This window comes from Zymoseptoria tritici, chromosome 2, assembly GCF_000219625.1.
Source record: "Zymoseptoria tritici IPO323 chromosome 2, whole genome shotgun sequence".
Classification (NCBI taxonomy): Eukaryota; Fungi; Ascomycota; class Dothideomycetes; order Mycosphaerellales; family Mycosphaerellaceae; genus Zymoseptoria; species Zymoseptoria tritici.
In genome coordinates this window covers 903,996-928,767 of record NC_018217.1, presented here as the reverse complement: position 1 = coordinate 928,767, position 24,772 = coordinate 903,996, and the positions used below count along the sequence as shown (strand labels likewise).

At 54.3% G+C, this 24,772-nt stretch overlaps 9 protein-coding genes across 9 annotated transcripts; 6 read left to right on the top strand and 3 right to left on the bottom strand.

The window, feature by feature from the left end:
* Positions 1 to 799: 799 nt before the first annotated feature.
* MYCGRDRAFT_107923 (uncharacterized protein) lies at positions 800 to 2,970 on the bottom strand (the record flags this gene model as incomplete). The annotated part of the gene is made up of 1 exon (XM_003854772.1): positions 800 to 2,970. One exon carries the CDS (start codon positions 2,768 to 2,770, stop codon positions 800 to 802), a length of 1,971 nt encoding a protein of 656 aa, XP_003854820.1.
* Positions 2,971 to 3,399: 429 nt separating this feature from the next.
* On the top strand, positions 3,400 to 5,979 carry MYCGRDRAFT_67987 (uncharacterized protein; the record flags this gene model as incomplete). Its single annotated transcript, XM_003855653.1, has 2 exons — positions 3,400 to 4,869; positions 4,996 to 5,979. The coding sequence occupies 2 exons, from the start codon at positions 3,400 to 3,402 to the stop codon at positions 5,977 to 5,979; spliced, it is 2,454 nt and encodes an 817-aa protein (XP_003855701.1).
* A 952-nt stretch (positions 5,980 to 6,931) lies between these two features.
* On the bottom strand, positions 6,932 to 8,339 carry MYCGRDRAFT_90527 (uncharacterized protein; the record flags this gene model as incomplete). The annotated part of the gene is made up of 2 exons (XM_003854771.1): positions 6,932 to 7,024; positions 7,251 to 8,339. 2 exons carry the CDS (start codon positions 8,337 to 8,339, stop codon positions 6,932 to 6,934), a joined length of 1,182 nt encoding a protein of 393 aa, XP_003854819.1.
* Positions 8,340 to 9,371: 1,032 nt separating this feature from the next.
* MYCGRDRAFT_117726 (uncharacterized protein) lies at positions 9,372 to 12,206 on the top strand (the record flags this gene model as incomplete). The annotated part of the gene is made up of 8 exons (XM_003855654.1): positions 9,372 to 9,595; positions 9,677 to 9,845; positions 9,899 to 9,973; positions 10,031 to 10,213; positions 10,408 to 10,516; positions 10,577 to 11,407; positions 11,465 to 11,661; positions 11,718 to 12,206. Coding segments are annotated over 8 exons (2,277 nt in total), but the record flags the coding sequence as incomplete, so codon positions are not given.
* A 408-nt stretch (positions 12,207 to 12,614) lies between these two features.
* PTP4 (tyrosine protein phosphatase 4) lies at positions 12,615 to 13,641 on the top strand (the record flags this gene model as incomplete). Its single annotated transcript, XM_003855655.1, has 1 exon — positions 12,615 to 13,641. One exon carries the CDS (start codon positions 12,739 to 12,741, stop codon positions 13,639 to 13,641), a length of 903 nt encoding a protein of 300 aa, XP_003855703.1.
* Positions 13,642 to 14,509: 868 nt separating this feature from the next.
* Positions 14,510 to 17,692, bottom strand: MYCGRDRAFT_107920 (uncharacterized protein; the record flags this gene model as incomplete). Its single annotated transcript, XM_003854770.1, has 1 exon — positions 14,510 to 17,692. The coding sequence occupies one exon, from the start codon at positions 17,690 to 17,692 to the stop codon at positions 14,510 to 14,512; it is 3,183 nt and encodes a 1,060-aa protein (XP_003854818.1).
* A 2,153-nt stretch (positions 17,693 to 19,845) lies between these two features.
* On the top strand, positions 19,846 to 20,511 carry MYCGRDRAFT_36134 (uncharacterized protein; the record flags this gene model as incomplete). The annotated part of the gene is made up of 1 exon (XM_003855656.1): positions 19,846 to 20,511. One exon carries the CDS (start codon positions 19,846 to 19,848, stop codon positions 20,509 to 20,511), a length of 666 nt encoding a protein of 221 aa, XP_003855704.1.
* Positions 20,512 to 21,146: 635 nt separating this feature from the next.
* Positions 21,147 to 21,752, top strand: MYCGRDRAFT_103105 (uncharacterized protein; the record flags this gene model as incomplete). The annotated part of the gene is made up of 1 exon (XM_003855657.1): positions 21,147 to 21,752. A coding segment is annotated over one exon (555 nt), but the record flags the coding sequence as incomplete, so codon positions are not given.
* A 1,031-nt stretch (positions 21,753 to 22,783) lies between these two features.
* On the top strand, positions 22,784 to 24,066 carry MYCGRDRAFT_67977 (uncharacterized protein; the record flags this gene model as incomplete). Its single annotated transcript, XM_003855658.1, has 1 exon — positions 22,784 to 24,066. One exon carries the CDS (start codon positions 22,825 to 22,827, stop codon positions 24,064 to 24,066), a length of 1,242 nt encoding a protein of 413 aa, XP_003855706.1.
* Positions 24,067 to 24,772: the final 706 nt, after the last annotated feature.

The following is a 24,772-nucleotide window of genomic DNA, read 5'->3' as shown; positions in this document are numbered from 1 at the left end:
ACCCGAGAAAGCTGATCCTCCTCCTTCCACTCAGCCTGCTGCCTCAGTCAAATCGCCATGCAAGATGGAGCAAGTAGGATCATCTCTCAGGAGAAGCCAAGAAATATACTCAGTGCGAGGATGCGCCCTCGTTACGGCTGCCTCTCTTGAGTAGTCACATTGGGGCGCCGCTTCATAGCTACTGTTTTCACATCAATGGCGATTCAGCGCATACCGTTGTGGGCTGTAGTGACAGTACTCAGTGGAGTGGTGCATCTGATGAACACAAGCCGAGAGTAGCCAGCATGAAGGGGTACAAAGCTTTCATCAACAAAGGCCAGTAAACGACTTCCTCAAATGCACGACCTGAGGAGGGGATAGATGGACCGAATACAGCTGCTCATGGTCCAGCGAAGTCAGAGCATCGTATGCGACTGCCTAATGAGGACACCTACTGTGGGATGACCATCAACGAAGCGAAGATGTGGCTCTAAGAGCAATTTTTTGAAATGCGTTTGAATTCCAGATTGGAAAGGCTGCTTCTAGCCTGAACTGTTGAAACGTGGTATCTACCTTGATCGACGCCGTTGTTGCACAGCTCATATCTCAGCCCAGATCCTATCCCATACTTCAAAAAGCAGTGATGTCAAACAGAGACCATGAACGCCTTCTTCCCGCTGATCACATGCCGCCGTAGTCCCTCTTGAGCAACCCATCCGAGAACACCCCTAATCATGCCGTGCTTCGTATCATCGTGTACCGAGAAGGAAACAAGGAGCCGTGTGCACATCGCTTACCCGTGGAACCGATGCCATTCAGCTCAAAGCCGCGCATCAAGTCTTCGCTGCTCCAGCTGAGCCTTCTTCAGCGCACGTTCGGTCTCCTTCATCACCTTCTTCAAATCCTTGCGCTCATGGGTCTGGCCATCGGTCTTCGTCTTCTTCATGTACTGCTTGAACGATTCGACTGCTTTGTTGTGTTGCTTCATGGCCTTGGCTACCTCAAGCTTTGCTTGCCGCAGAGCCTTTGAAGCAGCGTCCTCGGTGGTAGCCAAAAATTTCTTGCTGCGATCGAAGTCGCGCCGAAGTTGATCACCGGCGCCTTTGACGGTAGTCGAGAGGTCGGTGAGCATGGAAGTCTTGGGCTTCGGGGCAGGCAAAGTCTTCTTTCCGTAGTGCCGGCGGAGACCGGCTTTGATCAGTCCTAGATTGTCCCGAGCGAGGGCAATTCGAGCTCCCGTGCATCGCATGAGATATCTAGTAGTGTTCTTCACCTTTGCCTTGACATCTTGAGGCATTCGAATGAGGTCGTTCCGCATTGTCGCAAGCTCCTTGGTGATGGTTTGCACGGTTGCTCCAAGTTCGGACTGCAGCTTGCCTGAGAATGTGCTCGCTGCGTGTTTGATAACTGCCACCTCTTTAGTGACGACTTTGCTCACATCGGTCGTGGCCTTTTCGTAGGTCTTCAAGTGCAGCATTGGGTTGCCGAAGTTGTGGACGGCAGTGAAGTTGTTGCGCGGATGCCTGGTCACCATGTTGACTGTGATGATACCATGCGCTTCGTCTTCGTCGAATGTGACGTGATAAACGCCGTTGATGAGCTTGGTCTGGTTGAAAGCTAGCTCACGTCCATCACTCCGAGAAACGTGGGTCAATGTCGTCTGCAAAGCACTGGGAACCGGCTGCATGGAGATGATGAAGCTGTGGGCAGAGTCGACCTGGAATCGAGATGATGGCTTGCAGGGTGGACCCATCGGAAGCAGCTCGGTGAAAAGATTGGTGGTGCAATTTGCTGACGGCAGCGGCAAGAGATGCTCGATGTTGTAGTCCTTTGTGGCGTTGGTAGAAGCCGTGACCTGCTCAAGGACTGTTGCAAGCGCTTCGCGGCGGACGACAAGCTGTTGGCTGGGGTCCGCCATCATTGGAGCAATGAATTGAGAGAATGCAACAAGTGTGATCAGGATACATGTCAGCCGCGTGAGTAGGGTGTATCCGTCGAGCTTGGCCGAGTTCTTCGCCGGAAATTGAACCACGTCAGACGTCGCCGAATTGTCGAACTTGGAGGGCTCGATGCAGGAAGCAATCTTTGCGCAGATGGAGTCTCTGATTGCTTGTGGTGTGGATAAGTCCGAAAAGAACGGAATGTGCTTCGCCGCCTTTTTCGGTGCCATGTGTCCCACGGTCGACTGGCGCGGCGTCTCGAGATCGTCCGACATGTAGCTGTCGATCAGATCGTTCTCCGCCTGCGTCTGCCGCAGGTGATGTGAGGTATCGCGACTCTTGCTCTTGACAGCAACATTTGGAGACAGTGTTATGTCCTCGATCTTGTCCTCTTCGCCTTCAAAGTCGCTAGCGGTCTGCTCTGGAGTGAGCTGCCCGGTCTGATCATCGTAGGAGGCAATGCTGGCCGTGTCGTGATCGTCCGTGGAGATCTCGGACATGTCGTCGAGCATGTCATATTGGGAGTCGGCGAACGACGCTCCGGATTCACTTAGATTGTCCATCCTAGCTCTAGCTCCGAGAGAACTAAGAGCGGCAGGTGGTGTGGGAGAGGCTGGGTGGTGCTGAGACGCTGGGTAGTGGTGAGACGGATTGGAAGAGACGTCTGTGAGGTCGGAGATGGAGCCGTCGTTGTCCAAGATGGGAAAGCTGAGGTCAATCTGACTGGTCGAGAGTGATGGACTGGGAACAGCATGGGCAGGCTGCGGTAGATGGTCGGTCAGCGGGTCACGGGATGATGAAGTTGAGTGAATGATGTCGCTGTCGCCGGTGATGGGCGAAGGACGCTCCATGGTATGTTGCAGTGCGGCAAAGCTAGGTGCTGTGTCTCACAGATAAGACAGGAGAAGGAGATGTGGTCGGCGGAGAGTCGGGATCTGGTGGATGTTCGCGTTTGCTCGGTGCAGGTGGTGCCTGATTGGGAGGGGTTCTTCGCTTACCCTAGAAGGCTGTAGCAGTGAGGAGTTCGGTGAGGTGAGGTGAGGTGAGTCAAACGCTGGCAGAGGTGACTTCCCGATTGTGTGGTGAAGTGGAAGGAAGGAAAGGGAAGGTGTCTACAAGTGACCGTGCCGTGCGAGAGATGCCGTACAGCTGGAGACAAAAGAGCTCACAGCTCACAGCTCACAGCTTCATGTAACGTGACTCTTTCTTGTCACTTCACTTGGTGCGCGTCTAATGGAAGACAGCTCAGCTCGCATCCATGGAGATGAAGTGCTCGGTGTGCTTCAAGCCCAAGGCAGGCAGAGGTGCTCTACCCCACCATTCGTTATCGCTGCCTCCGTTTCTCGGAGCTAATCCGGCCCGAGCTTCGATTTTAGCTTCCAGCCCTGCATGCCGTCTGTCCTTACATGACGTCCGATCACTCCACGCTGCTCTCGACATATCACAATTCCGACTTCTGTATCAGGCCGAGGAGATATGAATGGCCGATCGTCGTGGCGCTCTGGTGCCTTTGCTCATCCTCGCATGGCTCTTCCTACAGCCTGAACCCCAGAGGAGTCCCGCCGAACTTCAAGCCCTTCCATCAATCGATGATGTGATCGCGAGAGAGGAGCTTTCCTTGTCGAGGCTGCAGAACTCGACATGGAATCCGCAATTTGGAGATGGTAGCCATGTGCTTAATGTCACGGGACTCGAGGCTGAAAGAGGATATGCTTGGTATGCGGTACCGAAGATAAAAGCGAGGGCCCGAGAACAACTCCAGTATGCTTTGGGTGATTGGGGAACGCGTGCTCTCGAGGAAGAGACCGAGATGTCAAGCCGAGAGACGCCACTGTACGGCAACGTGACCGGGTTCACGCATGGAAAATGGAAGCGATCCAAGCTACAACAGGATGTTGCTCTGCCCAAGCTCAACTTGACGCAGTATGCTCCTTTGACGCCTTTCGGAAAGCCGGGTCCGGCTAGGAATTTCGATCGCAACATCACTGGAGATGCTGGAGATGTGTCCATTTGGATCAGCGAGAAGGAGATTCTGGGCACCTCGTTATCAGACGGAAGTAATATCACCGCTGAGATGACTGCTGAGGTTAAGCTCACCGACCCGAATGGAGATGGTTCGTGGGAGCTAAAAGTACGAGGCTTGTACTTCAAAGACATTGGGCAAGCTATCTTGACCACAACGAGCGATAAATTTGCGGGCATATTCACGTTGCCTCATCTTGCCTTATCGTTGCGCACGTTTGAGAGCTCGAGAAAAGCACTGAATGAGACCATCTCAAGAAGCATACAGAGACAGATTGATGGGTACACGAACTCACGAAACCCTTGGACATCGAGGAATGAAGGCGGTCAAGAAACGCCATTCCAGACTCCTGACTGTGAGTTGATCGTGTACCTCCAGCAGATGGCTCCGGTGACAGATCGGAAGACCTCTTCTTCATGGATGTCGTTCCTCGAGCGAGAACTACGATTTCCCACTGGAGCTTTTGTGCCCAATGCTCCTGACATTCGGCTTTCTATGCTCGCATTCTCGCCAGACTGCGGATATGTGCTAGAATCGCAAGGTCCGCCTGACAACTTTGCTCAAGACGGCAACCATATCTCTGGGCCGAAGGAAGAGGTTCAGTACCTCCACAGCCGACATCACTTGATAATTTACGCATTCTCGCTTGCGACTCAACTTTTTCTGCTCATGCGACAAATGCGTGAGGCCAATACACCTTCTACAAGGAGCAGAATCAGCTTCTACTCTATTGCGATGCTGGCGCTAGGAGACGGCTTTATTACAATGGCGTTTCTCACACTCAGCTTGTTCATATCTGGAGTGTGGCTGAATCTGGTAGCTACCGGCTTTCTTGCCTTCATTTCGGTTTCATTCTTCGGCATGAGATTTCTTCTGGACCTCTGGCAAGTGCAAGCTCCGGAGCGTGAGAGAATAGCACGAGCAGAAGTTGAAGAAGATCGACGACGAGACGCCATTTTCAATGCTGCGCTTCAGAGAATCCGTGCCGAGAGGCTTGCAGCAACACCTCGAGCCACCGCCGCTTCGAACAATCAAGACACTGAGGTCCCACAGCCAGACGCTGCCTCTGACACGCCAAATATTCCAGGATCCCTGCCACTACCAGTCACTGCACCAAGACCTCCACTAGTCGACACGGGAGCGACACCAGTATTCATGCCATCCGACCAAGCCGGTCTAGAACCCATCACTCCATTCGAGACAACAACAGAGATCACCGACGCGCAAGTCGCAGCCAGGATGCCAACCTTCTCCTCGCTCTACATTCGCTTCTACCTGCTCCTCCTCTTTACCCTCTTCCTCAGCCTCAACGCCGGCACGTCTTGGCCGTCCATCGCCCGCAGAATTTACTTTGCCTTTCTCGGCATGATCTACATGAGCTTCTGGATCCCTCAAATCACCCGCAATGTCAAGCGCAATTGCCGCCACGCTTTGAACTGGGAATTCGTCCTGGGTCAAAGTCTCCTCCGTCTGACTCCATTCGCCTACTTCTACGGCTACAAACACAACGTCCTATTCACCGACACCGATTACTACAGTCTCGCCCTGCTTGCCATCTGGGTCTGGCTACAAGTCCTTGTCCTTGCCTCCCAGGAAATCGTCGGTCCTCGCTGGTTCCTCCTCCACAAAGACTGGGCACCTCTCGCATACGACTATCACCCTATCCTCCGCGAAGACGAAGAAGGCGCCACCATGCCCATCGGTTTCTCCCAAGCCGCGGCAGCAGCCGCTTCGACACCATCGTCACCCACCGACGACAGAATTCCCCTCACCCGCAGCAACTCCCTCGCCGCCAAAGAAGCCAACAAGGAAAAAGGGAAGCGCATTTTCGACTGTGCCATTTGCATGCAGGATCTGGAAGTTCCGGTCGTGGAAGCGGGCGCGGCGAAGGATGCGAGTTTGGGTGGTGGCATTCTGGCGAGGAGAATATACATGGTGACGCCGTGCAGGCATATCTTCCACACGGCGTGTTTGGAGGGCTGGATGAAGTATCGATTGCAATGTCCGATATGTAGAGAGGGGTTGCCGCCGACTTGAGAGGAGTAATTTCATGATGGAGTCGGGCATCAACTTGTGTCACATCCATTCACCGTCTTGGCATCAGTCATTCCATTTGTTGCGAGGCTCAGCATGGAGGTGTGGACTCACGGAGCCGCGGAAAGTCACTGCTGCCCCGTGACAGACACGCTGCTACGCAATCTTGACTGACACGATCATAAGGATCGTTTTGGCGCACAGAGAACCCTTCGGCATATCCTGCGCATTCTCTGGTTTAGCAAGCTCTGGACTCGATCGATCAGCAAGCAAACAACTTTTTCAGAGCTCACGTTACCATCTCCATATCCACTTGCGACGCAGTCGACAAAAAGCCCCATAGAGGAGCGATGGCAAAGACTGACTTCAGAGATGGAATCCTGGTCCTCAACTTCGACCGCTCGCAAATATGCTCAAGAAGTGAAAGAGGCGAGGACCTCAGCAAAGAAACATCACGCTCTGAAGCACTATGCTCTGTCAGCGCCAGCTATGAGATCTTCTTCTACCTCTGATCTGCTCTCCAGGCTTCGTTCTGCGGCTGTCGTACGCCGCTGATTCCACTCCTGTATAAGGATCCTCCTCGACAATTTGGCGTCGACGTCGCTGTGGTCCCACCTCACACCAGGATAGGCCAAGTCCGATACAACCAAAATCTTTACCCGAGGGCCGGGTGAACGAACATCGAGCAGGCGGACAAGCTGGGTCATGGTATGGCATAGGTTCACGTCGCAAACGTCAGGGCGATCAAGTATCAACCAGAGCGTGATGGACGCATCGAGTCCAGTGCTTGCGAGAAGTTGCACTATGAAGCTGGTCAGGATCTTTATTCCGTCTCGTTTGGATCTATACGAGTGTGCACTTCCAGCCGATTGACGGGCTTGAGTAAGAGTCTCCTCGGTGAGGAGTTGGGCCGGGCGCCACTTGCAGATGCTCCACGCGAGGACGCCAAACACCTTCAAGATGTCGTGGTCAGCAATTCCTGCGGTGAAAGGCTTTGGATGGCACCCGTAGAACATGCAAAAGTCGTCCGAGCAGATTTTCCCGCCGACTGTCATCGGTACAGTATTCGAGACGTGCCTCGCCGTGAACACAGCACCAGGAGAGATCCAGGAACAAGATTGTTGAAGAATCATCCTTCCCTCCCAGTCGGTCCTTCCATTGAGGAAGAGAAGCGTCGACTCGGCAGAGCTTTGCCAAGCCTTGACACTCTCGTCGGCGAAGAATCTTTGAGCCGTCATGTGTTGGAAATGAGCGGCGTGGTGCCTTGCGCCGACATTGGACGGCAGCCCTGAGCATCCAGGGAACACTTGCATCAGACTCTCGAAGACACCATCCGGATCAGTCTCCGGCCACTTATCCGGCTGGCCTTCCAATCCGAGCGCATTCGCCATGTCTTCCAGCCGGTCATGTTGATCAGCTTCAGCTTGCATATCAGCCTTGAGCGTCATCGACCTCAACGCCTGCCGCAGCGTCGCATTCTGCGCTTCCAGTCGGACGTTGCCATCCTCCACCCGCTCAGACGATGCTCGCAGACTGTTGACGCTGTTTGACAGACTCAAGTTCTGCTCTTCCAACGCCTCAACCTGCTGGAGGATCTTCTTGTTACGGGCGTGTAGCTGGATCATGGCTTCGCTGTTGACTTCCGCCAGCTCGTCTTGAATCGCGCGGGCGATGGCTTCGAGTCCGATCGCGGGAGGTTTGGCGAATGCGCCGAACAGCCGGTTGCCGAAACTCGCAAAGTACTCCGTCGCCTCCCGTGCAAATTTGATCACGCTGACGTAGACCGTCGCGACGCATTTCCGGAGATTCGGAGAAGGGTACACGTCCATCAAGACATCCAGTCTGGGAAACGCCGTGGCCAATTCCTGCATCAGATCGCTGATTATGATGTCGTTGGTCGCCTTGTTGTCGACGACGATGAGAAGGAGAGAAAGGGTCTCAAATGCAGCTTCGCCGTACGGAGCTCCTGCGCTTCGGACTAGGTGTGCCACGCCGCTGTACGCTTCGATGAAGTCGGCGAAGCTCTTGAAGAAGCGTTGGGCCGCTGCACCCACTTTCTTCGGACCATGTTTTCGATCGTCCGTGTACGCTTGCTTCTGCTGTTCTGCGGATCGCATCCCGCCGTGTGCGATATCGCTGAGCTCTTCTGGAGTCAGCAGATGAAGCTGGTCGAGCAGTTCGTCTTTGGTCGTGACACGATGTTTCGGGAGTGTGCCTCCTAGCATCTGCTTCACCTTATTTCGGAAGCTGCGGTGGCCGTCCTCGGTGGCTTTCACTGTGATGAGGTATTGCTGCGATGCGGAATCGTTGGCAGCTGGGCGGAACCAGCTCGTCTCAAGATGGCTAGGTGGCGGCAAAGACATTGTGATCTATGCATGTAGGTTTGCTACGGTTATGGATCAGCAGCGGTCGCCGTCAATGCTATGCTTTCACTCCATGCTGAGAGCTGACTTCAAGAACTTCAATACCGAGGCCACTCACCATCAAGTTTGAGTGGAATTACCCGCTCACAGACCTTCTACGGTTGTCCCGTTTGCAGGCGTCTGACAAGCGTCTGACGCGCATGCGACCAGCACTCATGAAGCCGCGAAAGCGGGGACTTGCGCCTCTTCTGAGCCGCACTCCCGATTCGAGCCTAGCTCGGCTCTATCAGAACTCTCGTACGTGAATACTCCGTCAGCTGGCCAGTCCGGCAAGCGAAAAAATCGGCTACTGAACCATTCGCGCAGATCGCAGGATAGCGGCACGAACGCATGCTTATCTTGGCCGGCTCCGTACACACCGTCAAGCTCGTAGGTAGCGCCACTGTCGAGACTGGCTTTCTTTCACCGGTCTGATAATTGCATGTGATCGGCACATGAACGATAATTCTCATTCAAAGCAAGCCAGGAGGAGAGTAGAGGACAAGGCAAGATTTCGAACAGTTCTGGGTCGACCACCAGATCAAGCAGAATGGAAGAATTTCGATGCAAGGACCGAGCCATGACAGGACTTCCTCGAGCTGGAAAGCAAATTGGGCAGCGAAATGCCCCTTCGACGCGGCGGCTGGTCTTGCTCGATATCATAATATACCAGCAGAGCAACTGTCAGCGTCGATACAGTGGACGGATGGATGACAAGCAGAAAGGAGCGACAGAACAAGTACGAATGCCTTCCTGGCTAAGCGATGGGGGTCCATGAAATACCCGAAGTGCATACGTCGGCTACGGCAATCTTCTGAAAGTACTGGTCCTGCCTTCGAAGCGTTCCCCAAGTTTTGACAGTCATTCGCCGCCGTCCTGTCAACCAATTCAATAGCAGCCTCGCGATGGCCGAATCGTCGACCGAGAATGGTTTGGTATGATTGATAAAAACTTGTTTATGACGACATCGCCAGTGGTCTGACCGCTTCCCAGGTTCTCATTGAGAGTCCCGAAAAGGCTCTGGAGAAGCGATACATTGAGCTGCTCGAGAAACGTATCGCTGATCTTGAATTGGCCGTCAACAAACCTTCTACGACAGTCGCATTGTCTCCGGAAAGTGCGAAAGCAGAAGTCGCAAAGACTGAAAATGCAGATGGGACTCTCGTGGAGCAAAAAGAGCCGCCAAAACCTCGCATCAAAAGGTTGACATTCAAAGCGTGAGCATCACTATTCTTTTTGGTGCTGACAGGCGTTCTTATCAGAGTCACCGCGAGACAGGATATGCTGAGCGGCATGAGGATCGATCAAGACACTTTGGACGAGCAAAAAAAGAAGGGTGGAAAGGCTGGAGAGCCGAAAGATGATTTTGTCATCACCTTCCGTGAAGTGGTTCCGACCCCATTCGGCAACTCTCGCGGATACTGCGAGGTCGACATCGTCCAGGGCAAGCTCCGGGATCTACTCAAGGTTGAATGCTGTCGATGTGATCGTCACACGGCTATGGGCTAATATGTCCTCAGGAGACGATCAAAGAATACCCAGGGCAAAGCTGGGAGGGAGAGGTGGTCAACATGACAACGCCATTCTACCCGCTCGTAAGGACACCTTTTCGACAGCCAATACTTGTGATCTGCTACTAACACGAGGTCCAGGTCCACAACTGGTCGGCTCTCGAGACGGCTGTCCAGCCTATCGAGGGCGATGAAGGAGACACCACACAAGCCCGCAAAGATCTCTCGGATCTGCTTGAACTCATCCGGACCTCGCCAGAACTCAAGAACTACTTCAAGACCCGCCAGTCACATCTGGACGCCAAGGTCACAACCTACGAGAATGTAAGGAACCCGAAGGGCAGAAGGCCTGCAATTGTCCGAGATAGTCTCTTGGGCCACGCCAGCAGGTCTTAGTCTGCCCTCCTACCTTTTCCTCCCGAGCCATTGCTGAACTTTCTGCCATCCTGGATTAGATGTGGTCAATATTCATCCCAGAGCAATTGGTTTATGCAAAGCCTTTCATGGCCACGCCACAGCTCTTCAAAGTGTCATCCTCGTCGAATCTGTTCCCGACTAGCCGGGAGCCCCGAGTTGGGGTGGAGTGTTGGTGTTATGACTGGAACGGTAAGGACATCGTCCGAGCATGTAAGCGCAGCCCAGTACCATATCTTCTCCCTAGTATCCAGGCACACTGACAGGCTGTAGACTACGATATTTTCATTGAATACTTCCGCGGCACCCGATCAATTAGCGAGCTCGCATGCTATCCGCTCGACTGCTTCACCAAGGACGAAAAATTCGACTCTCCTGACCAGCTCCGGGAAAAGCTCGTCGAGCGCGGTGCGAAATATTCCCGATGCGTCCGAGCACAGAAAGGTGTGGCACAGATGTTCGCCTTCGACGGTATGGCGCTTGTCGAAAGTAATATGGCCATCGGCAAGGACTCCAACACCAACATACCTCCGTATTATTCGGATCCTAACGCTGATCCCTATGGCTTGGGGATACCCGATCCCCGACCCCGCGAGCAGCAGCGTATCAAGAAGCGCAAAGCCATCACAGTAAGAGGGCAGTATATCATTGACGCTGAGCACTTTCTCCACTATGGTGGTGGCGCGCTGTTGATTGGAGACTGTGAACCCTGGCTGGAAGACGCAAAGAACACTGATGATGTCAAAGACGTTGCCGCTGCCGTCAAAGACAAATGCAAGGAGGCGGCTTCCAGGATCTCAGCCAAAGGCTATGATACCACCGCCACTGAGCCGGACTGGTCCGAAGAGGAAAGAGCGTTCCTTGAGCTCCTTCCATCAAGATTCTTGGGATATTCGACCGCGAAAAAGGCTTGGGGCCAGTTCAGCGTCAGTGGAACCTCACCTGCGAAACCTCGCAACAACAGTGTGTTTGCAACGAAGCTGCAGCTTGATGACTCGTACAAGGACATGATAAGCGCCTTGGTCAACAACCATGCGAGCAAGAATGATGAACCAGATGTTGAGAAGAAGGCGGTCGGAGACCTCGTAGAAGGGAAGGGCAGGGGTAAGCGACTTCCTCTTCCCATTCACGTGTGAGACATCTGCTGACGTCCGCATCTAGGATTGGTGATACTTTTGCACGGTCCTCCCGGCGTGGGAAAGACTCTCACTGCTGAGACCATCGCCGAGGCTACGGGCAAACCACTGTTTGTGGTCAGCGTGGCAGAGATCGGCCTGGATGCTTCGCAAGCAGAGAAGAATCTGGATCGTATGTTCTCGCTCGCCGGGGCGTGGGAAGCTGTGCTGCTGGTGGACGAGGTAAGTCTGATGGTAACACCCCACTCGTTGGCGTATCAAGCTCATCGAACTTACAGGCCGATGTCTTCCTCGAGAGCCGTACCAGCGAAGGCGACGCCGAGCGAAATGCCCTCGTGTCCGTCCTCTTGCGTGTGCTCGAGTACTACGATGGCATTATGATTCTCACCACCAACCGGATCAACTCCCTTGACGTAGCTGTGCAATCTCGAATCCATCTCGCCGTCCGTTACGATGACTTGAAGAAGGAGCAGAAGAAAGCCATCTTCATGCAAAACCTTGATAAGCTCCCCAAGGACAGCGTCAAGGACCGCTCCGCCATCGACAACTGGATTGAGGAAGCGGGATGCGAAGCGGAGTTGAATGGAAGGCAGATAAGAAACGTGGTCAGCGCTGCGCTGGCGGTGGCTTGTAGTGACAAGGTCGATCAGAGAATTACCAAGGAACACCTAAAACAAGTAATAAGGGTCTCCAAGGATTTCGCATCGGATCTGGCGCGGACGACCAAGTTGGCGAGGGACCAGAATGAGGCTGCTAGGTTTAGGTAAAGTCGCGAGAGGCGTGACTTGCATACTTTGAGGCAGTGGTTGTGTTTGGACCGGTGATATCCGTACCAACTGTTGCCTTTCGGTGCGGTTCGAGCATGATCGTGCTGCTGCTCCTGAGATAGTTCTAAGCGGTCTTCGCTCTCTTCGACTCTCTTCTCACGAGAAGCGAATGGCAATTTCTCATATTCGTCCAGTTTCTCGGCCCAGATGGAAAGTCTGGCAGCTCTGCCTCATTCCACTCGAAGCATGTGAGTTTGTCGTGTTGTCAACATGAAGTGAAGTCAGCAGCGGAATGCTCTTGCACGTGAAAGACACGGGCTGGCGGCTTCCCGCTGAACACCCGACCTCGAGTCCATTCACCTTACACTACTAGTCTATCCTACTCTTCTATCATCTTCACCACCAGTCACGTCTGTACATTACTTTCTTCGCCTTCGACTCTGCGAACAACCAGTACCTTCACGTATCGCACCGACTTCCATCAACACATCTACTGCCGCCGCCCACGCAATCCCACACGACTACCTCCAGCATGGCCGGTCACGAAGCAGCACCGACAGTCATGGCCTACCCACACCGCAGCGACATCTACACCTACCGCGTACCGACTCCACCACGAATAGTCGTGCCACCGCCGAACCTCAACGCCGACTCCATACCCGACATACCCCTCAAGTCTATCCAAAATCCCGCCCACAACTTCATGTCCAATGTCTCCTACCAGAACCTCATCCAGCAAAATGCCCCTCTCGAGTGGACTTACGAGCGCCGCCGCGAAGCACAGTCGATCCTGCCATTCCTCTCTCTGGGCCCTATGACAGCCGCAAAAGACGAGGCATACCTGCGCAGGGAAGGAGTCACTATGCTCCTGGGAGTACGGCAAAGACACGAGACCTTCACGTCAAGACTCATGCAGTCCGCGACTAGGCTAGCGGAGCAACTGGGTCTGGAGATTCAATACATCGATTTAGCCTCGAACGCGGATCTGATTCACTCCTTCCCTGCCACGACTGCTGCCATCAACTCTCACCTCAGCGGGGTCTACACCTCGAGTCAAGGACAGAAGAGCGGAAAGGTGCTCGTGTTCTGCGAGTCGGGAAATGAGCGCAGTGCCGCTGTGGTCGCTGCCTACTTGATGGAGACGCACGCGGACGTGGACTACATCAAAGCAATGCAATTGTGCCAGGCCCAGCGATTCTGCGTCAACTTCGACGATGGACTCAAGAGGCTGTTGCAAGGATACTGGGACATTGTGCAGGCGCGAAGAGAAGTGGGCTGCGACGTTGAAGGAGAGAGGCGAGCGGTTGCAGGGAAGGCAAAGAGAGGTCTGGAGAGGGACAACGATGGCGATGAAGAAATGGATATGGACGGCGAGACGCAGGACGACATCGAGAGATTTGGCGACAGGACGTTTGCGCCTTTCCAGGATATGTGAACGGCTTCACTCAGGGACCACGGATAATTGGACGAAGTAACGGTCGATCCAACGGACAGGTGGAGGCTATGTTTCCCATTCGAGTGAACATTGTCTGGCGAGCTGCTTCCACGACGAAGAAGACGTTGTTCGAACGGAGTTGAGCGCAACGCACACAAGGCATGGGACGAATTTTGATTTTTAGCGACGGCGTTTCGGGGTTTATTCGTTTGCTACCTCACAAGCGCATGGAGCGACAGTGGCACGGAGTATGGGGCTTCCATGGGGAGCGCAAGGCATCGGAAAAAGGCGCAGAAGGTTTCGACGAGACATGATACCCATTTGCTTTTTATCGTTTGCATTTCGATCAGAACCATGAGTTCAATGGGCGGAGCGAAGTCGGGGAAGAGATCCACGCATCGAGCAGTGGACATGGGTGAAGCAAGATGGACAGATGAGAAGAGTAAAGCGGATATGGCATGAAAGAGGGTTGCTTCAGTGTATACATCATCTGTAGTCTGCAACCAGGAACCTCGTCCCTGCGACATTGGAAGTGCTGGATCGCGACGTTTGGCACAGTGGAGAACTGACAGATCAATCTTGTATTCCTGCCGTAAGGTCTATTACTGCCATCTCGCGATGGATCGTCCTGCTCTACTTTCCCATTCCTCTAATTCTGCTATCGTACACATTTGCATCCTGTGAAGGTCAAGTACGGGGGGTATCATATCCTTCTCGCCAAAACAATCCCACAGCGCAAAACCCAGATCCCCACCTCCCGTCAACAACATAAGGCTCATTATTTAGACACATTCGAAGCGGCTTGGATGGAAACAAATCACAAAAATATCGGAAGAAAAGGAAGAAACAAAGGGAAAAGGCTCCAGACTCATGCTGCAGCGACCTCGATACCAAATCCTGTCGCTGGTACGGTCTGAGGAATTGGAGCCACCGCTCCGTCCCGACCAGGATCGATTTCGTGACATTCCGGCTCAGCTGCCATCTTTGAATTTTCAGCAAGCCTCGCGCCAATCGCTTCCCCTAATGGCGTGCCGGGGACGAATCGCTTCAGCAAAGCTTGTCCGAGCGGAGAAGGCCGGATCTCATTCCCACTCCTTTCCCGCAGCGGACCCAACAATTCCGGCGACTTGGCGCGCTCGCTCGGGCGTGATGAGCTCCTGGCAGAGGGTGGGAGAGCCGGTAGAGGTGCGCTTGGCGGTGGAGCGGGAGGAGGAAGCATCGGCAGCGAAAGGTCGATGCGCACGGGGATGTGCATGTTCGGAGCGAGACTGACGCTCCGGCGCGTCTCCGTGTGTTGAGGAGGATGATCGCGGGTGAGTCTGCGGCTGCTGCGGGAGGACGGTCGAGATGTGGGTAGAGCGGAGGTGGGTGGGAAGCTGACATTGCTCGTGGCTGGTCGGGAGGGTGAGCTCGAGCGCATGTGGGTGACGTGGAATTGTGAGTACAATGGCCGGTGATGGTCATCGACGAGCCGGCGGGTGGTGAAGTTGAAGTGTTGTGGTGGTTGAGAATGGAATTCTGATTCTGAAGTCGTAGGCGTTGTTCTCTCCATTGCCGCAATGGATCGTGTCATTCTCAACTGCCTGGTCGGTGCCATGATCGGGAAGTACTGCGGCTCAGATGTCGGGTGAGCGCTTTTGGGGTGGGATTGCGCGGACTCTCGGTGAGCCGCATCATGGTCGGCGCGAGCTTGTACGCTGCTTGGGCGGAGCCTCGACGAAGCTGGAGCATGTTCGTGGAGCATGTTCGTGGCGACCGACAGGCGTGGCTGCTGAGTAGGCGCCGATGGACCGGCTCCCAAAGGCGGCGTGGAAGACGGAAATAATGAGAGCCGACCGGACGAAGCATCACGCCGGGAAGTAGAATCAACCGGCGTGCTTCGGCCAGACATCTGAGAGTCGGGACGAGTGACAACATCTGGAAAGCGCACTGCAGAGTTGACGGCTTCGGAGCTGATGGTCATGCATTCGATTGCATTGGGGTCTGGAATGACGGTGGTGTTGATTCGCAAGGGAATGCTAAAGGAGCGTGACGATCTCGTGGAAGACAGAGTCGGCACCACCGAATCGGTGCTCGCACGAGAGGAATGTCGCTGGGGATTTCGTTCAGTGACTGAATGTTGTGAAGAAGCGGACCATCCAGCGGCTGAGCCTCGATTTGCCCAGCTCGTGGGATTGGGAAGATCGCCGAGAATAGACTCCGGTCGCTTGCTGCCGTCAGAAGACGATTTTTTGAACTCTCGTCTCCCATTACGGTCCACAAAGGGTGCACTTTGAGCCATAGACAGTCGAATCAGCGATGGATGGATCCGATCTGCAGATGGCGGTCGCACCGCAGGTGCTGACAATCCTATCGATGAAACCCTTTTCGGTGGGGAAGGACTGGTGAGCGCAGCTCCAGTTCTTGACGAGACATCGTTGATGGCGATTGGCACCGCAGAGCGACGTTTGGCGAGGCTGTACGAGGAGACATTGCGATTGCTCATGCTCTCGCTGGGTGTCTTGGGCTGATCCAAAGTCATGGAGTTGGTGCGGGAGGTGTTTGTCAGCGTTGTCGCCGTCGATGTGTGCGAGACTCGTGTACTGTCGCGCAGTTTGTCCAACGACTGCTGACCCATCGAGTGAGCTGTCGATGATGCTGTAGATTCCGCATCTGACGCCGCTCGTGGTCGGTCATCCATATGCCCACTCTCCGAGTCGACAATTTCCACAGCAGTGTCCTGCGACGTCTCGACCTCGGGGTGTCGTCTGCTAATCTGCATATCCCGGTCCGACAGGAGATCGAAGACATTGTCATCTTGAAAAACAACGCTCACAACTCTGGAAGGATCGCGTTTGACTTGGTAACGGTGCATCTGTCGCATCTGACTCGGCGCATCAGTATGCTTTGCAACATCTCCGATTCGCGACTCCGCTCGCATAGCGGAGGAGGAGGAGTGCGTCTGCTTTCCGCCGTGTGCATGGATTTCTGTGCGGATCGCAGCCATCCATTCTTCCATTTCCGTGGCACCCGGCATGACGATGAGGAGCTTAGCCGTGGCTCTTCTCGCCGCTGCACTTCTGATCGTAAGCCTGGAGAAGATAGACGAACTTCCTGCAACGCTCTCGCCATTGGCGTCAACAGCCTGGGAAACTTCGAGAACAAAATGTCTTCCAGGTATAGAATCGGATGCATACGCTGCAGAGTCCTTCCCAAGCTGAAGGATCTTCTCGGGCATTCGTTCGCTGGAGCCAGTTGCCGCGTACTGCAGAAGGCAGCCAGACGTGACCAGGATGAAAAGTTTGTCGTGCGAGTCTTCTGTCCGCGATGCAGAGGAGCCATGTTTCAATGATGCCGGCACGGGACCAGTAGCATCCGCGCCTGATGTGCCGTCCCCATTGCTTTCTTGTGACCTGTCAGTCGACTCATCCGGGACATTGGAACTGCGCTGCTTATGCGGAAGCAATTCCTGTGAGGTCCAAGTCGAAGATTGGAAAAATCCGTGTCGAATCGCTTGAGGCCAGATCTGGAATAGTGGCAGTGCTTCCAATGGACGTAGCTTCTGATCGTTCGGAATGGCGGGAACGGGCGGTGGCGGGTCTCTTGACTTCATACGATAGCCAGATCGAGATTGAGATCTGGACGTCCTCGGGCGCGGCTCGATTGGCTCGTTGTCGACACCAATGGCAGGGCCGGTGAGCTCCTTGTGACTACCAGAACCAGCGCTCAGAGGAGCCGGGTTCCATGCAAGTTCAGCAGCACCGCGATGCTTCTCAACCTTGGGTTTGCTGAAGAGACTGAATAGCGACATTTTTGTGGACACGCGGGATCGTAGATCGGGTTGGCTCTTGGGATTCCTTAAGGGTTGAAGAGGGGCGGCATCCTGTTGCTCAAAAGATTCGGTAGGACGAAGTCGAAGACTCTTTCGTTTGTTCAGCATAGCAGCGGCCTCGGCTGCGCCAACATATTCGAACACCGTTTGCTGGCGCGACAGCTCTGGATAGACATTTCGAGCATGGCCATGGCGTGCGTGGCTGACAGACTCGAGAAAGTCTGCAGCAGGCACATCCATGTAGAAGGATCGAGACGGGGCGGCCTGATCATGGGATGCCCAGCAATAATAGAGTCAGTAGCAGTCTATGCTGCTACCCGTCGTGTAGTTGATCTTGAAACGCAGACGGAAAGTTGCAGTACATGCAGACTGACAGCTGTAAAGACTGACGCGCTTCAAAGCCGTTCAAACATACGTGGAGATGTTCAGTGTGAAGACTCGCGTCATGATCTCGGCGTTGAGTTGCTGTATCGGTATTCGAGGCCGTAGGAAGATTGCGTGTGTACTTCGGCTTGTAGCATCGTATGTATGACAGGATTGGTCGAAGTCGAGAAACGAACAAGGACGGACGACACAAACAGAGGTCTCTGAAAGCCGCAGGGAGAGCACCGCGATGTGAATGTTGTCTGCGCTCACACCAAAAGGAGCGAGCATCCGGTACTGGGCGCAGCGTTCGAAGCCGTTGTGCCCAAGGGCATCCGCCCGACCTGTCAATCTCTCAAGATCGACAGCCGTCTGTTTAGATCTGAGCGACGGGAGGAGGCGCCGACTACCGCACCGAACCTCAAACGGTTAGCAGAGACGAAAGTTTACGTTCCCGGAAGGCTCAAACGAACTCGTAGCTGCATGAGTCGAGGTTGGCAGCTTGTGGCTTTTTCGGGGAAGAAGGGGTATGCTGGGAATCGGCAGTCTATATGCACACAAGCGAAAGGTTGATGTTGGCGTTGGCGTCCGGAGGTGGAATTCGACGTGCCTCGGCGGCGCGACTTGGTGTGTTGACAACAGCAACGTATATACATCACACGCCGCAGAGCCGGTGGAGGAAACATGGAAAGTGTCCACGGAATGCCATCATGATCGCACGGTAGTGGTGGTCGGACGATGGGGTCGATGCGTGATTGGAGGCGGACGCCATTACTCGTTTCCACATGCGAAATCTCTGCGGAGGAATAATTTCAGAGCGATGCCACTTCCCAACGGCCGCATCGTGGGACCTCGACTCCTCTGGTTTTAGTGTTTGCTCAACAACGGCGGCCGTATACAAAGCTACCCTTGACGCGTGCATCAGGGGGTTTTCCTCGACGTGAAATGATGATTTCCCTGCTCATGCGGTCTGGACGCGTCGAAGGAAAGAGATCCTCATATAACGAGGTCGACGGCGTGCTGACAGGTCGTGTCAGTGTGAAAAAGGGAGCGACATTTTCCATACATTCCATCACATCCGTTGTCAGCGACATCCGATGCTGTCAACATACCCGGCGGATCAAACCGGACAGCGGCGGTGGCATCACTTCTCCCCGACCCGAATCCATGCTGGCATCCTGCTGCACACCTCACCTGTCGTCTCCCGTGACAACGACTTCGTTTGCGCGGGTGTGGAGGGAGGAAAACGGAAGATGCGGTGGAGAAGCAATGGAATCCCTGTCAATGGCAAGTCGCATCTTGTGCAAGGGTGCCAAGGTGCTCAGTCAGGTGGAATGGAGGGGCAGCTTGCTGACTTGATAGTCGCCGACTTCAACCTGTCTGCCCTGGGCTCACTCTGGAGTAGGCAGCGGGTATTGGGTCTGTCACCGCATCTTGCTCCGTCGACCAGTACCTTATGCGAGAAGTCAAGATCATGGAGCGAGCTGGTCGTCCATTCAGTAAAAGAGAGGACCGAACTCCCCGATTGATCTTCCTTCTCAGCTGCAGCTTCCTCCCCTCCATCCGGCACCAGAAATTCCGACTTCAACCCGCGTCACTTCTCACACCACCTCCCTCTCTGTTCGCGAACCATCACCTCTGCCAAATGCATGTGATCGTGCACGACAATAATAACCACCACTTTCATCGACGGTACAGTACCTATATCACCACCTGAGGCTTCAGCTTCCCTACCCTCTTCTCTCTCTCTGTCTGCAATGCCACCCGACATCAACACACTTCCCACCTCAACCTGCAGACCAACTTCCAGACCGACGTCCAGACCAACCTCAAGACAACCCTCGATGTCTTCCTCGCCGCTTTCCACCCGTCCGCGCAGGATATCCGTCAACGCTGGCGAAGCCCGCCCAAGCCCACCTTCACCACGATCACCTTCACAACACTCACTGGCAGCCGCTGCTACGATCAATGCCGGTCTTCATCGCTCCGACTCCCGTCCATCGCCCACTCTGGAGCGCAGGAGATCGTCCATGCTCAACAGCATCGCGCTGAATGACCCAACCATTCCCGCGCCAGGTGAGATGCAACCTACCAATGGCAGCAGCCATTCCGGTAGCCCACGTGTGCATCGGGGCTCATTCAATCTTCACACCGCCGACCCGAATCACCATCGCCATCCGAGCTTGGGGTCACTGCATCAAGAGTTGGAGAATGAACAAGAAGCACAGGTCAATCGCTTACTTCACATGATTCGGATGCAACAAGACCAGATCGCAGCTATACAGCATCAGCGGGGCGAGCCCTCGCCGGTCCCGGTCGATGGGAATCGGTATCGTACCATATCGTCTGCATCGAACACACCTGCCAGCGCAGCTGTGATGGAGCAGTCACCACCTCTCGCCGCGGCCACCAGCGCCCACGTTCCTCGCGGTCACATCAACCGTCCTCACTCTCTTTCCCGCGAGTCTTCGGCGTGGGCAAACAGCGGAGGCACGTCTCCTGCGTTGACAGCTCAGTCGGGAACCCTTGCACCGCTCACAGAGGACTTCTTGCTGGGAGGTACACGTGACGACTGCGCCTTCTATCAAGCCGAGACCTCGAGCTTGACGAGGGAGAATCAAATGCTTAAGAAACGAGTGGCTGAGCTTGGTGAGTTGCCTTGCGAGCTCCGATGCTATTGTCTGGTCTTGTACTGACCTCAACGATTGCAGAACGTCAGATCGCCGACATGGAAGGCAAGTCCTCTGCACCAAATCGGAGCGACAGCACACCGGCCACGCACTCTCCACTGGCTGCTCCACCATCCAACCTTCCGGCGACTGGAAGTGGCACCAGCACTGAATGAATCGCAGAAGCTATCTTTCTACTCTGTCCTTCTACTTTCATGGTACTTTCGCGTTGGGCAAGGCGTTGGGGAGGAATTCTCGACAGGCCGTCGTGCAAATGCCCTCTCGGGCGATATGGTGCGGTGCGACATGGCAGCAGATAACAGTCGTGCCGGCGTTATTGCTGCGGCGAATGGCGGGTGTAGGTTTCTGTTACAGTACCTTGTGGAAGCAAAAGTGACGCCAGAGCACGATGCAACGATGTGCAACGAGAAGGTTTACATACGCAGCACTACTTAGAGCGCAAACAGTGCGGAACGCAATGATTTACTCAATGCTTCTGCCATGAGAGATTTACTTGTGTTCATAATGTCCTAAATACGGTATCCCAGCACTTTCTTCCGGACGGTCGGCGCTAGCGAGTTGAACCTTGCCCAAAATTTTGGGCGAGTCGCTTTCAAAAATTCCCAGTACAGCTTCAAAGAATACGTCCGACTAGAACACGCCCTCCACACCTCGGGACTCGTCGCGCAAGCACAAACTTCACTCTTCGCAATGGCGCCCAATCAAGCGCTCACTACCACTTCGAAACTCGATTCCGCACAAACTCTCCGCGCAACGAGCTCACTTCTTCGCAAAATTCAGTCCGATGCCCTCACATCCACCACCACCGCCGCAAAGACCTCTCTTCTCGCCGACGCAGATGATACTCAGGTCGAAGATGCGACCCCCATCTGGGCGATTCTGACGACGAAAAAGCACATTGTCGACAAGAAGCGCCTGAAGCCCTCAAAGATCGTCCTTCCGCACCCATATCTCAGCGTCGACGAAGAAGGACTACGGATCTGCCTCATCACCGCGGACCCGCAGCGGAAGTACAAGAATCTCGTGGATGCGGAGAATGGCTTCCCAGCAGATGTCGCGGATAAGGTCAAGAGGGTCATTGGAATGGAGAAGTTGAAGGCAAAGTACAAGAGCTACGAGAGCAAGCGACAATTGTTTGGAGAGTACGATGTGTTTCTCGCGGATGATCGAATCATCACCTACCTACCCGGAGTACTGGGAAAGGTATTCTACAAGGGAGGGTCAAAACGGCCGATCCCAGTTAGCTTGGAGGGCAAGAGGCAGAGCGTTGATGAGGCTGGCAACAAGAGGAGGAAATTGGCAGAGGGTGGTTCAAAGGTCGTGAAGAATGAGATCAAGCCTGCTGATGTCGCGAGGGAAATCACACGAGCTTTGGGTAGTGCTCTGGTACATCTTGCACCTTCTACCACGACAGCGGTGAAAGTCGGCACAGCCAAGCAGAGCGCGGAGGAAGTGCAGGCAAATCTCGAGGCGGTCGTGGATGGGCTGGTGGAGAAGTTCGTTCCGCAACAATGGAGTAATGTCCGGGCTGTACACGTCAAGGGTCCTGAGACAACGGCATTGCCCATCTGGTTGACGGAGGAGCTGTGGGCGCAGGAGGCTGATGTGCATGAGAAGAAGGCCGAAGTCAAGGAGAAGAAGCGAAAGCGAGGAGCTCTGGTCGAGAATGGTGTGATCGAGGTGCCGGGACCGGACGGCGAGATGAGGAGATTGGTGAAGCCAGAGAAGGGAGAGAAGGTGAAGAAGGACAAGAAGAGGAAGAGTGAAGCGATCGATGATGGCGCGGCGGATGATGAGGCAGCTAAGGCGGCGGCCAAGGCGGAGAAGGCAGCCAGGAAGGAGGCTTTGAAGATGGAGAAAGCGGCGGCGAAGGCGGCAGCAGCGGTCAATGGCGGCGGTGTTGCACTGGATGCCGAAGCGGATGAGGAGGAGAAGAAGCCCAAGAAGAAGGCGAAGAAGTCTAAGGCTTGAACACTGAGGATGAGCCGCAACGAATGTGCTGTGTTCGGGTCTGCATAGCGAGGCGTTGGGGAGATGGGTATCGCCAGACTGTCTTTGGTCTGTGATTGTAGCATTTTACGAGAGAACTCGAATGAGACTGTGTCGTTCGATGTCGTTGTGTAACTTTTGTGTTCCCTTTATCGCATGCATGGGATGCAGCATGGTCGTCACAGCCGATCAAGCTTCCGGGCCTGCCGTCCAAAGCTCAGGTACCACTTACGCAACCTCATTGGCAGTCCTTCATCCATCCGACACCTCTTTCTTCACATTCATATTCACAATAAATCATCCTCACAGGAGACCGTCCTCACCACAAACATGGCCCCAATCAAACGCATCGAGCAATGGGAAATCGACCGCTACTGGGAAATCTTCTCGACCCTCTCCAACGGCGGCACGCACCTCACGGGCGCCCAAGCCGCCAGCGTTCTCAAAAACTCCCAACTCCGCGACGAGCAACTAGAGCGCATCTGGGACCTCGCGGACGTTGACAATGATGGCTCCCTCGATTTCGAAGAGTTCTGCGTCGCCATGCGACTCATTTACGATATCATGAATGGCGAGTACCTGGATGTCCCGGCGTCGCTGCCGGACTGGTTAGTGCCGGAGAGCAAGGCGCATCTTGTGCAGGCCACGCGGGCGGTGTCGGGTGGTGGGGAAAGATTTGCGAGACCGCAGGACGATTGGGATGAAGATGAGGCCGGAGAGGGACTGAAAGATGGGTTTGATTGGTATATGCCTCCCAATGAGAGGACGAAGTACGAGGAGATCTACAGCGAGTCGCGGAATCAGCGGGATGGGAAGATCAGTTTTGTGGCGCTCGCGGAGCTCTATGAGTCCTTGGATGTGCCGGATACGGATGTGCGGTCGGCGTGGAATTTGGTCAACCCCAAGAGTGAGGAGGGGATCAACAAAGATGCGTGTTTGGCGTTTCTGCATATTCTCAACAATCGGCATGAGGGATACAGGATTCCGCGGAGTGTGCCGCCGAGTTTGAGGGCTACGTTTGAGCAGGGCAAGATCGAATATAATGTCGATCGCATGTCGGCGAAGCAGCAGGCTGCGGAGAAATGGGGTGCCAAAAGAGACGACGGGACGGTCACAGGACGGAAAGCCAAGTTTGGCGATACATATTTGTCGAGATTGGGAGTTGGTGAGAGGGGTGTGAAAGGGACAGACTTCAGCAGTACGCCTAGGGATGGGGAGTGGGAGGAGGTCAGGTTGAAGAAGCAGCTGAGAGAGCTGACGGAGAAGATGGAGAAGATGGAGGAAGCCGCACAGAGACGACGAGAACGGGGAGGGAGGAGGGAGGATGATTCGAAACCAGCGTTAGTGAAGCGGGAGCTGGAGCAGATGATGGATTATAAGAGGAGAGAGCTGAGAGATTTGGAGAACGGAGAGGGCAAAGCGAAGTCTGGGCAGAGTTTGAAGCACTTCAACGAGGAGATTGGAATGGTCAAGGAACAGGTCGATGGACTGCAGGAGCATCTGAAGAAGCGCGAGGCAGCGTTGCAGGAATTGAAGGATCAAATCGAAGCGGAGAGGGCGGGTGGAAGATGATTTTTCCGCATCGATCGAGGTATAAAACAGAGACCAACGGAGTCTTCAACAGTATCACGGGATGAGTGACGGGAGCAGCATATCCGAGACCAAGCCAACATATCGATTAAATCGTTATACAATCACCAGCGGTGCATAATTCCCATCAATGGGCAGAAGACATTGCGAACCACTCCGATGAACACTTTCATTGTTACACAAATCTCCGCATTTGGGAAGCGAGAAATTCCACTTGCCTCCACCTGACCCTGAGATCTCGTTCCGGACTTCACAGTTCTGGCATCCAGGTTGACATCGCCATCTTGCTCCACAAATCAACGCTCGGATTCTCACGCCCGGGAAGCACTGTGACGACAACTTGGGGATCCGGCGGTGTCTGAGCTGTATATCAAAACTAACATGTACGAAATTGCTCAACGCATCATGGTCCATCGAAATTTGTCCTGCCATGTTTACAAGACCGAAATCAGAATCAGAACCAGCTGGCAAGGAATTCATTGATCGACGCCATCCAGCCTCGCTTATTCCTGCGTTGGCCCGGGAGCGCGAGCCAGTTCCTATGATTGTACGCGAACGCCCGCCGGAGAGTCTCATTATCGTACGCGAAGAACGCCGTGACCTACGGAAGGTCGTTGACCGGCGAGTTCCAAGCCGAGACCTTGAATGGGAGACAGGCAAAGATCGTGCTCGCAATGGGAATAGAATT